The 12,395-nt window shown below is 38.7% G+C and overlaps 1 protein-coding gene across 1 annotated transcript in view; it reads left to right on the forward strand.

Annotated features, from left to right (window-relative positions):
* LOC143035324 (putative defense protein 3) overlaps positions 1 to 12,395 on the forward strand; it is a 53,952-nt gene that overhangs the window by 29,264 nt on the left and 12,293 nt on the right. The window contains exons 2-3 of the mRNA XM_076202266.1: positions 1,697 to 1,957; positions 4,854 to 4,960. Coding sequence (XP_076058381.1) covers positions 1,756 to 1,957; positions 4,854 to 4,960 — 309 coding nt within the window. The 5' untranslated portion in view covers positions 1,697 to 1,755. The remainder of the gene's footprint in view (positions 1 to 1,696; positions 1,958 to 4,853; positions 4,961 to 12,395) is intronic.

The raw sequence follows: 12,395 nt of genomic DNA on the forward strand, positions 1-12,395 counted from the left end.
CCTATAGAACGTCCCTCTTCCATTTCTGTCACTGCTGTGAGCGATTGGCGCTCCGTGGGGTCCCGTTTATCGAGCCCGCGTTCGGTAAGCAAATGCCATGCGGAGCAACAGCTGACTCTAGCCAATTGTTTTGCTCTGCTGGAAGATGAGGTGTCTGAAAATCAGAAGTTCTTGATGGTGGTGGACTTCATGGTGCGAGGCTATTTCGACATCTTCAGGAGATGAAAGAGCGTGGGAGCCGTCGCATAGTCTGTGGAATCCTTCCGAGGAACTACGGTGGCTCGTGTTGGAACACTACAGCCATAGGGATCAATGAGAGGATATCACTTTCTTGATCCTTGGTATCTCTTTTCCAGGCGTCATGACCTTTATGCTTCTGAAGGGATCCACCTTACTCGCAGAGGCAAAGATGTTTTTACAAACCTCATTGTGGGAGTTTGTAATGAACTAATTCCTTTTTTGGGGTAGAAAATCAAAGAGAAGGGGAAATAGAGTGTTTTGGGGACAACAGAGTAGGGTATAGGAATAATGTAGAGCAATATGTCAGTGTAAGACAAAATATCTTTTTAGGATATAATGTTGGTAGAAGACAAAATATTACACTAGGATGAAATGTCATAGGACAAAATATCACGATGGGATGTAATAATAATGGACAAAAGATCAAAATGGGATATGATGATAGTGAAGGACAAAAGATCACAGCAAGATATATCAGTGAAGGACAGAATATCATTTTAGGAAAGGATGCCGGACAAAATGTCAATGAACGACGGGTGGCCGGTGTGGAACGCGGTGACGTAGGGGGGCAAGAGATCGAATGACCGTGAGGGACCAGATGTCCGTAATGGGGCTAATGTTCATGAGGCATTGAATGTCAATGAAGGACAAGATGTCAATATAGATTATAGAGCAAGGTTTCAATAAAGAACAAAATTATAATGTAAGGCATGATGTTGAAACTCAAAACGTGTTAAAAAGGAATAATCACGAGCTTCTTAAAATAATGTACTTAAATGCTCGAATCCTTCCTGATGGCTGAGTTGGTTGGTTAAGTCATTGTCCATTTGTTACGTGTCGGTAGGTTGGAGTCATCAACCTGACGGCGTCTCACTTTATATACTTCCATCAAACTACATACTGCTGTTCTTCTCGATCGTGTTTGCAAGTAATTGATATGGAAATAAGTTAATGTAGTTGATAAGATGAATATCTGTGTATCAGGGCACATTTAGTGTATATATATATATATATATATATATATATATATATATATATATATATATATATATATATATATATATATATACGCGTGAGTAAAAAAAATGTGTAGAGTAGAGAAACGTTGATAAAAGAAGAGGTAGGATAAAAGGCAGACAAGCAGAGAAATGATAAAAGCAATAATGTACTTTGGGTTGTTACTGTGTAGTACTGCCATTAGATTCATAAGTTGTTTTATATTAATTTGTTTAATTTCTATACTCTGTCTTGTTACGGAACGAAAGGTATTCTGTCGACATTTTTCAAACATATACTTTGTAACAGATAATAAGGATTAAGGTTATATATACTATATAGTTTTTATCAGTGTTTTCCTGCATTTGAACCCAACATTGTTTTACTATTAATGATTTGCTGTGAAAGGTGAATCTGACGAAAAATTCTAATAAATGCCATTTCTGTCATCATATTCCAGGTCTTGCGCCACTTCATCCGATCTCTGTATCGTCCTGTGTTTTCTCCGTAGAATTGGAAATGGCTCGCCAGATGACAGTTCTGACTGTGGTGACTGTGGTGGCGATGTATATTGGATGGTCTGAGGCATATAGCTCGGGCGACATAGAGGCTGCGTGTGATACTCTGCTTCCTGTGCACGGTGTCGAACCACAGGGAGGAGAAAGTCCTTTTTCGATCACCCTCTCCAATACAATTGTTTCTTCCCAGGGACATATTAACGGTAGGACAATCCTAACTAAACTACATCTAATACTATTTTTTCAAAATCAGGATGGTGGATGCAAGGGTGGCGGAAAGGCATTAATGGGCTAAGTAGTGGTATCCAAAGGAAGGACGGGAAGAATCTGGATGTCCAAGCTTTTAGGGGAGAGAGTGTGGGGATATCATATAATTTTTTGGTGCAGGGTAAGTTGAGAGTGGAGGATATGTGGAGAAAGAGGCAAAGAGCAGAATATAGAGAGGCGTTTTGACTGGATTGTTTAGATGAGAAGGAAAAGGACCACGAGCACAAGGAGAAGCTGAGAGAAGTGTGAGAGATGGTGAAGGATAGAGATGGGAGTGTAAGAGGAATGGAGTTGTTTGAAGGAGGGAGTGACAAGGTGTGCAAAGATGGTATGTGGAACAAGGAGAATGGGAAAAAACAGAAGGAAGGGTAGTGGGTGGTTGGATGATGAAGTGAAGTAGTTAGTTGAACGGAAGAAGCGAGCACTTAGGGATTGGTTGCAAAGTAGGACTCGGAAAACATATGAGGGGTACAAAGAAAAAAGAAGAGAAGCAAAACGTAAGATAAGGGAGGCAAAGAGGAGAGCAGATATAAAATGAAGGAGGAGTATGACAGATTTTTTTTTTTTAATAATAAAGAAAAATGGAATGAAATTAAAAGAGGAAATGGAGGCGAGTCAGGCAGAGAAGAAAAGGTAAAAGGTGCAGATGAACAAATGGAAGTGGAGACGGTAAGGGGAAGATTGGTAGAGTATTTTAGAGAGCTGTTGAACGTGAGAGAGATAATAGAGAGGGGTTGATGGTGGCAATGGGAGGCACTATGAAAATGACGGTGATTGGATTTTGAGAGAGGCAGAAAAGAGAAGTTTAAATGTGTTTAGGATGGAATGCTTTAGAAATATGGTAGGAGTTACAAGGTTGGAGACAGTGAGAAATGAGGTGAGAAGGAGAGCGCGGAGTGGAAAAGGAGATGGCAGATAGGGCTGATGAAAGAGTATTGAGATGGTTTGGACACATGGAAAGAATGAGTAAAGAAAGATTTGTAAAAGAGGTGGAGAGAGTGAACTTGAGGGGACGACCGAGGATGAGATGGATGGATGGGGGTGAAAGAGGCTTTGCGGAAGAGAGGAATGACTGCTGAGCAAGGGAGAGGGCAGGGGATAGGGGTGAGTAGAGAATGACTGTGTATGGATGATACTTTGACGTATCCGGATGGGATTTCTCCCCGTTTTCTCTATGGCTATGGGCTACCTAGGACAGACCACCCGCTCGCACGGGATCGGTTTGTGTGGGAGGGAAAGAATGTCTGTAAGAAAATTAAAAGATAGTAGTGTATAAAAGAGGGCTATTGCCAATAAGCGCTTTTTTATGGGCGATCAACTAAGGGGCGAATGATGGAGGTGGCTTGGGAGAAACGGGTAGGGAACTTGGACGGCGGCGCCAACATCTGCAATTAGAATCGCCAAAAGCTGAGAAAATGGTAGGAGGCGTAGTAGTAGAGAAGGGTTGAAAAACGGAAAAATCTTTAGTGGGAAGTAAACTGAAATGAGATGTAGTATAAGAGAAGGTTAGAAAGAAAGCGAATTTTAGTCGAAGAAAAAGTACGTGTAGATGTTTGTGCGTGGGGCGTGGTTATGTTCGTGAGAGGTGTGTGTATCTTACGAGAAGTGAGTAGGGTTCACTTTCCGCGTGTGGCGTTGCTGATTAACCCCAAGCTAGGCAAAGCGCGTTCCTGATTAACCCCAGGTGAGGCAATGGGCGTTTGGCCTCTAACGAGGCAATGGACGTATGGCCTCTAACAAGGCAGTGGGCGTTTGGCCTCTAACGAGGCAATGGGCGATATCCGAAGCGTAGTCAAGAGAGTGGATCCGATGGCAGTGCGGAGGGCAGGCGGGCGAGTGTTGATTTGTGTATCTCTTTTCTTCCGAGCACAACTCTGAAAGCAGAGAATTACGTGACTCGGGAAACGTGTGTATTTGTCAGAAGTGTAAACCCGCTCGCCAGCGTCAGCGAAGAGGCCAGGCGTGTGCCGGACCGGTCGACAGCAAAGGAGACTAAAGGACATAATAAAATCTCCTCCCCACGACCTGCCGGTGAAGAATTATGGGCGTTGGCTGAGAAAGCTCGAGTGAAGGGCGACGTCCGACCTCTGCTGAGCCAGCGAGTGTAGATTTGTGTGTGGGGGTCTCTTTTCTTTCTGAGCACAACTCTGAAAGCAGAGAATTGTGTGGCTTGGGAAACGCGTGTATCTATCTAAGGTGTAAGGCCACTTGCCAGCGTCAACGAAGAAGTCAGGCGTGAGCCGGACCGGTCAGCAGCATAGGAGAAAAATCTCCACCGCGACCGGCCGGCGAAGATTGATGGGCGCTGTTGAGAGAGCTGGAGCGAAAAGCGACGTCTGACCTCTGCTGAGTCGGTGTTGGTTATCTCTATTTTCCGCATGAGGGGACGTAGAGGGGGGGGGGTTGCCGAAGTGAAGCAGCCTTGCTATATATGCACTGTCTTGCTGCATAGTGTCTGACCCAAGCAGTGGGCAGGAGACAGGGATGACCCTCTCATCCAAGAGGAGCTAAGATGAGAGGGAAACAAGGATTGTGGATGGGAATGGAATGGGTGGGAGTGAGTGCATGCTACCTCCTTTATATGGAGGAAGAAACACTTGGTATATACCGTAGATACATGCATTCATATGATACTTTGCTTTACTTTATGCCAAATATACTATTTGTAATTCTAATTATCGTTTTTGTAGAGTTAAGTGCAGTCAAATATAGAAAATCAATTCATATACACATTATTTCAAACCCTAAATATAACCCTAATATAACATTTACCTTTTAGGTCTGATATATATTTTTTTCACAGAATCTCATCTCGTTTATTTTTTATTTCAGTGACAATAAGTGGCCATCCTTTCAAAGGTGTCATTATTCGTCCAACCGCCTTTGGCTTCTTCGTAGCTCAAAATGGCTTCAGGACTCTCAGCTGCAGTTCTACAAACGTAAGTTGCCATTTAGCATTTTCTCCGCTTACAAATTTTCAGGACAACTCTTTATTCTTTTTATTTCTTTCATATGCCACAATGCTAACATAATTAGACAAGAGATGGCAACGTTGGCCCAAGTAAAAATGACCCGCTTAAACTCAAACGAAAACAGGAAAAGAAGATTCGATTCAAATGAGAAAAAATCGAAATCTGAAGCTAATATGGGGGATCTTATATTTACACAGCCCGTGACAGAAGGAAGCATGGAACCGAATTACTACTCACCAAACACAGCGTTTGCTCGCGGTAATACAAAACTGATGGATAGATTTTCGTTCAAACTGTACTTCAATTCAACAACAGGAAGTCTGCCTTTGCTTTGTGCTGCATCATCCCTTATGTCTCAGTTTGCGCTTGGACAAACTGATAACGTTTGATAGGTTGGACACCTTTGGACTGGTCTACACCGGCGTTTAATATTCCGCTGCAGTATGTTGCCATCACCTCACACCACGGAGTCCCTAGCTACCACCATTCCCTTAATGAAGTTAAACGATGGGTAAGATGAACCTAGAATGTAATAAAGATAGGTTATAGATATGTAAGTGATCAATGATGTCCGGTGATTAAGTGAACAATGATATCCCATGAAATGGTCTAGAGTTGAATATCCACTCCTAAAGCCTGCTTGTTCTCTCGGTTGGTTTCCATCTAAAATTTGACTTAGTCTATTTGTAAGGACCTTGGAGAATAATATATATACATTAAATAGCAAGCTAATCGATCGATAGTTACTAAGGTCCTTCTGGTCTCCTTTTTTATGAAGCAAAATCACTATAGCATTGCACCACGCTTAGGAACGCTTTCTTGACGTAAGCAATGAATGTACAACTGAGCTAATTTAATATGAACTAATTTACCTGCGTCTTTCAACAGATCAATCGATATACCATCTTCCCCAGGTGCTTTTCCTCGTTTCATAGTTTTTAGAGCAAATTCTACTTCTTCCTTTGTAATCTCTGGTACACTATTAACGTCTACACATGAATTTACTGACTCAATCTGGTCTTCGACAAGTAAAGCTCTTTGTAAAATTCTTCTACTCTTTTTACCATTCTGTCTTTGCATTTAATGATTTCTCCATTCCCACCTTTCAAACATATCATTTACTGTCTACTAACGTCTACACATGAATTTACTGACTCAACTACGGTCTTCCACGAGTAAAACTCTTGGTAAAATTCTTCTACTCTTTTTATCATTCTGCCTCTGCATTTCATGATTTCTCCATTTACACCTTTCAAACATATCATTTGTTGTCTTCCTAAAGCATGTCTACGCTCGGTCCCTTTAATACTCTTACCTTTCCGAATAGTTTCCTCTATTCCATCTATGTTTCTCATTCTTTTCTCTAATCTCTGCCTTTTGTTGATAAGCTTGTTTTATTCTTTCTATTTCGTCTCTCCTGCTTTTAATCTGTATGGTCCTTCTTCTTTTAATTAGGTCATTTGTAGCTTTGGAGTATTTGTTTTCTCCGATGTTTTTAGTACTTCTTACTTTCTCTGCTGATTCCCTAATAATATTCACTAAATTCAAAATTCCACGGTGTCCTCGTTAGTTCATGAAAAATTCTTAGAGCTTCGAATCTATTTTTAATTTCAAACTGAAATGTCTTATTATCTTTAACCTTTGCAAGGCTTATGTTCTTTCTTAAAATTAGTTTATTCCTTTCGGCTCTGAAATTGAATCTAGCTGTGCAACCTACCATTCTATGGTCACTACCTATGTTGACTTTATTTATCACCGTAACATTGCTAACGCTTTTGCTCTTATCTCCTAATATGAAGTCTATTTCGTTCTTTGTTGTTCCATTTGGACTTCTCCACGTCCATTTACGACCTACACGATCTTGGAAGAAAGTGCTCATTATCCTCATGTTGTAGTTCTCTGCAAAATTTACTAACATCTCGCCTCTGTCATTTCTTTCATGTACTCCAAACTTCCCAATGCACGTCTCATCTCCCATCTTCTTCCCCATTTTAGCATTAAAGTCGCCTATTACCAACTCTAGACCATTTGCAGGCGATAAACCAACTAATCGAGAAAACGACAGAATATAATATACCTCTGTGTTTAGTTCTTGTAGACTACGAGAAGGCCTTTGACTCGGTAGAACAAATAGCAATACTAAACTCGCTACGCAAGAAGGGTACAAACGAACAGATCGTAAGAGTCTTAAAAAAGATTTATGCGAAAGGTACCGCTCTAATTCGATCACATAAAAATACAGAAAAGATCAAGATCGAGAAAGGAGTAGGGCAAGGCGATACAGTTTCACCCAAACTATTTACAGCTTGCTTGGAAGATATTTTCAGAAGGCTGCGTTGGGAAAATAAAGGTTTAAAGATTAATGGCGAATATTTGAACCACCTAAGATTTGCTGATGACATAATTCTTATTTCAGAAAGAGCAGAAGACTTGCAAGATATGCTGAGTGATCTAAACAAGGAAAGCCTCAGAATAGGTTTAAAATTAATAAGAGCAAAATCAAAGTAATGTTCAACACAAAAGTTCAAAGTAAAGATATTGTAATTGATGGTGAGAGTCTTGAAGAAGTTGAAGAGTATAATTATTTAGGTCAGATGGTGAAAGTGACGAAAGACCATGATAATGAAACAAAAAGACGCATTACAATTGGTTGGAAAGTGTTTGGTAAATATAATAAAATCCTGAGAGGCTCTTTACCTTTATGTTTGAAACGTAAAGTCAATGCATTCTGCCAGCAATAATCTACGGGTGTGAGACTTGGAAACTGACGAAGGCGATGGAAACAAAACTAAGGACTGCACAGAGGAGAATGGAAAGATCAGTGATGGGGATGACGCTAAGAGACCGAAAGAGAGTAAGTTGGGCGAGAGAACAGACTAGAGTGAAAGACATTGTGGAGGCTGTAAAAGAGAAGAAGTGGAATTGTGTAGGTAAATTAGCGCGAACGACTGATGAGCGATGGAATAAGTGTGTTACTGAGTGGACGCCGCGAGATAGAAAGCGTAGAAGAGGGAGACCAGACAGAAGGTGGAGAGACGAGATCGAGGGGTTTGCAGGTGTGACGTGGCAGAGGATTGCGCGGTCGTGTGAATCATGGAATACTATAAAGGGGGCCTTTGTTCAGTAGTAGACTCAGGATGGCTGATATCATTGATTGACTGATTTATTGATATCCCGAGGGAGGCAATATGACTTCCGCTCCGGGGAGCATTTCGGCACACTACGAAACATAGAAATATATTTAATAAATAGCGTATACAGGCCTATGCAATTTCAATTTGTTTATGAATATTATTCACATATATGATCAACTTTTCGAAACAAAGTAGTATAAGACTTTAAAAATCAGCTCAATTCGCTACTTCGCTACTTGTCAATCTGGCACCCGGGACCTCGCCGTTAAGATTTGTCACCAGTTACGACGAACTTTTGAGAATGTGCAGGCAAAAACAAAATTATTTTTCTTACTTAAGGAAATATCCTATTGTCATAAAATCCGTCTATAACTATATATATATATATATATATATATATATATATATATATATATATATATATATATATACATACATATATGTATATTCATATATATATATATGTATACATACATGTATACACACACACACACACACACACACACACACACACACATATATATATATATATATATAAATATATATATATATATATATATATATATATATATATTGCAAAAATAATCACAATAACGCGTGACGAAAAGATATTGGAGAAACCACAGGGAAATCAAAGTCGGAATACTGAACGTTTTCGTCTATTACGACATCCTCTGAGGATGTCGTAATAGACGAAAACGTTCAGTATTCTGACTTTAATTTCCCTGTGGTTTCTGCAATATATATATATATATATATATATATACATATACATATTTATACATATAAATGTACACACACACACACACACACACACACACACACACACACACACACACACTTCAACGAACGGACGGCTTAGAAGACGTTCTGAAGAAAATTGAAGTTTCGTGGATCCCAATGCAAAGAGAAGTGCCTATTGTATTTACAGGGTGGGGGGAAATTGCTCGTGGGGTAGTGGGAAAGTAGGGAAAGAGGAGAAGGGGAGGGATTGCCGAGGGAAATGGAAGGAAATGAGGAAGGAGAGAACTTGGCCCAGGCAGACAGGCGAAAGGTAAACGAACGGCCCCCCGACCAGCTGAGTGACGATGAAATGTCTAATAAAAATGTAAAGATTAGAAGTATAGATAAGAGCAATACAGTAGAAAGTGATGAGAATATTTTCAAGGGATTTAAAGAGGGTGGGGGGGGGGACAAACATCCCCCCCCCCGACTGACAAGACTAGAAGAGAAGGTCGATAAGATGATCGAGGACTTGGAGAGTAGGTTCGGTCATGTTAACAACATTGTACAGAGGGTTGAAAAATTGGAAGAACTAGAGAAGGCGAACAAAAACTTAACTAAGGAAATAGAAAACCTAAAAAGACAGTTAAAAGATGTAAAAAGGGAGAATGAAGAGTTAAAGATGAATAATAAAGAAAACAGAGAGGGATGGAAGGCAATTCAAGAAAACAGTAAAGTTGCATTTACTGATATAATTAAACAGCAAATGAGAGAACAAACTGAAGACTCAGTTATTAAAGTGATGAGACAGAAGGAGAATATAGTAAGAGACTTAGCTGATAAAAAGAAATGTATAATTATATTAGGAATGGAAGAGAAACATAACCCAGATAGAACCTCAAGAACCAATGAGGAAAATGAAAAAATAAGCAGTTTACTAAAATTAGTTCAGGAAGATGAACCAGAAATTATGAAGGAAATTGAGGAAAAATTCAGGCTCGGAAAGTATAGTACAGATAAGACCAGACCAATTAAGATTAAATTCAGGTCACAAACGACGGCAGAGAATAACTTATCCAAAACAGGGAAACTAGCAACAAGTGAACAATATAAAAAGGTATGGATAAAAAGGGAAATGAATAAAGAGGAAAGAGAGGAAGAAAAAAAGAAAAGACTTGAAGCTAAGGAAAAAAACGAGAGCAGAACGGAGTCAGAGAAAGAGAGATTCTATTGGAGAGTAGTGAATATGAAACTAAGGCAGTTCGACATACAAGCGAAAAACAAAAGGGAAACAGAGAACACAATGGAAGTGACAGAAAACTAAGAGTGTCTTACACAAATATAGATGGATTAATAACAGGATTGAATGAGCTGAATGATTATTTGAAAGAAAAAGAACCGGACATAATGGGAATTGTAGAAACAAAATTAAAAGGCCCACTACCACCCAACAGTGTAGGACATGATGCATATAATTATTGGATTAAAAACAGAGAGAAAAAGGAAGGGGGTGGAGTTATGTTCCTGACTAAGAAGGATATAAACGTGAGGGGTGTCATATATGGAAAGAATACAGTAGAGATGATTATGATAGAAGTGGAAGACAGAGATAAGAAGAGCAGAAAATTTGTGATAAATTATGTGCCCCCGAAAACAGCCTCATGGGAGGAGAGTGAACATAAAAGTATGTTAGAGGACACAAAGATAACATTAAATAAAATAATGGAAGATGGAGGAAGAATAGTTATGATGGGCGACTTAATTGCAAAGAAATCTGCTGGGAAGAAATGACAGTAAAGGGTGGAGACGGCTCATGGGGAAACGCTCTACTTGAAATGATTACTGACCATACAATGACACAATGGATACAGGAGAACACTAGGTATAGAAATGAAGAAGAACCATCGAGACTAGACTTAATAATTACATCTGAACCTAGAATAGTGGACAAGATTGAATATAAAATACCAATAAGTAAAAGTGACCACATATTGATTGAACTGGAACTTAATGAAGAAAAATATATGAAAAGAAATGAACAATATAGAAAAGGAAGAATGATGTATGAAAAAACAAACTTTGATAAAATAAGAGAATTCTTTCAACAAGAAAACTGGGAAGAAATATACAAAGAAGAAACAACAGTGGAAGAGAAATGGAATATTTTGACAAAAATTTACAAAAAAGGAGTGGAAAAGTATGTCCCAAGACAAAAACAAGAAAAAGAATATGTAAAATGCTGGTACAACAAAAGTTGTAGAATGTTAAAAGAAAAAAGAGACAAAACCTGGACCAGATGGAAAAAAGACAGAAGACCTGAAAAATGGAAAATATATACCGGTTATAGAAATGAATATGTACAAACGTGCAGAGAGGAAAAGAGAAAATATGAAAAAGATGTCATCGAAAAGTGTAAAGATCAACCAAAACTATTCTACAGATTTGTAAACAATAAACTGAAAAACAAAGAAGACTGGGAGAAATTAAGACAAGGGGGAGTTGAATACACTGAGGAAATGGAAATGGCGGAAATTATGAACAAACATTTTAAATCAGTATTTACAAGGGAGAACATACAACCTGAAGAGATTGAATGGAAAGAGAAAGTCCCCCCTATGGAAGAAATAGAAGTAACAAAGAATGAAATATTGACACACTTGAGTAATCTTGACGTCAGAAAATCGCATGGACCAGATGAAATAGCAAACTGGATTCTGAAAGAATGCAGGAATGAACTGGCAGACAAAATACATAGCATACTAAACAGTTCCTTGAAAGAAGGAAAAGTTCCAGAAGATTGGAAAAAAGCAAATATAGTACCTATATATAAAGGAGGAAGTAAAGAACCTACCAACTATAGACCAGTCTCTCTAACAAGTACAATAGCAAAAATTTGTGAAAGAATTATCAAAAGTAGATGGGTAAAATATTAAAAAAAAAAAAAAAAAAAGTGTTAAATCCAAGGCAATTTGGATTCAGACAAGGACGATCATGCGTCACCAATTTAATATGTTTCTATTCAAGGCTAATAGATATAATACAAGAAAGAGATGGATGGGCGGACTGTGCATTTCTAGACCTAAAGAAAGCGTTTGACAAAGTACCACATAAGAAGTTGCTTAAGAAATTAGAAACTGAAGGAGGAATACAGGGAAAACTGCTAAATTGGATGGAAGACTTTTTGCAAGAAAGAAAAATGAGAGTAGTGATAAGAGACCAGCACTCAAAATGGGATAAAGTAATAAGCGGTGTTCCGCAGGGAACAGTACTGGCCCCAATAATGTTTGCTATATATATTAATGATATGGATGAAGGAATTGAAAGCTATATGAGCTTCTTTGCAGATGATGCAAAACTACTAAAAAGAGTGAAAACAGAAGAAGATTGTGAATCACTACAGAGAGATCTATATAAAGTACAGGAATGGAGTAGGAAGTGGGAGATGGAGTTCAATACAAAAAAGTGTAGTATAATGGAATTTGGAAAAAGCAAAAACAGAATAACAGGAGCATATAATTTGGGAGAAGAAGGAATAAAAAAAGTAG

This window comes from Oratosquilla oratoria, chromosome 18 (assembly GCF_046742065.1).
Source record: "Oratosquilla oratoria isolate Oo_2021 chromosome 18, ASM4674206v1, whole genome shotgun sequence".
NCBI lineage: Eukaryota > Metazoa > Arthropoda > Malacostraca > Stomatopoda > Squillidae > Oratosquilla > Oratosquilla oratoria.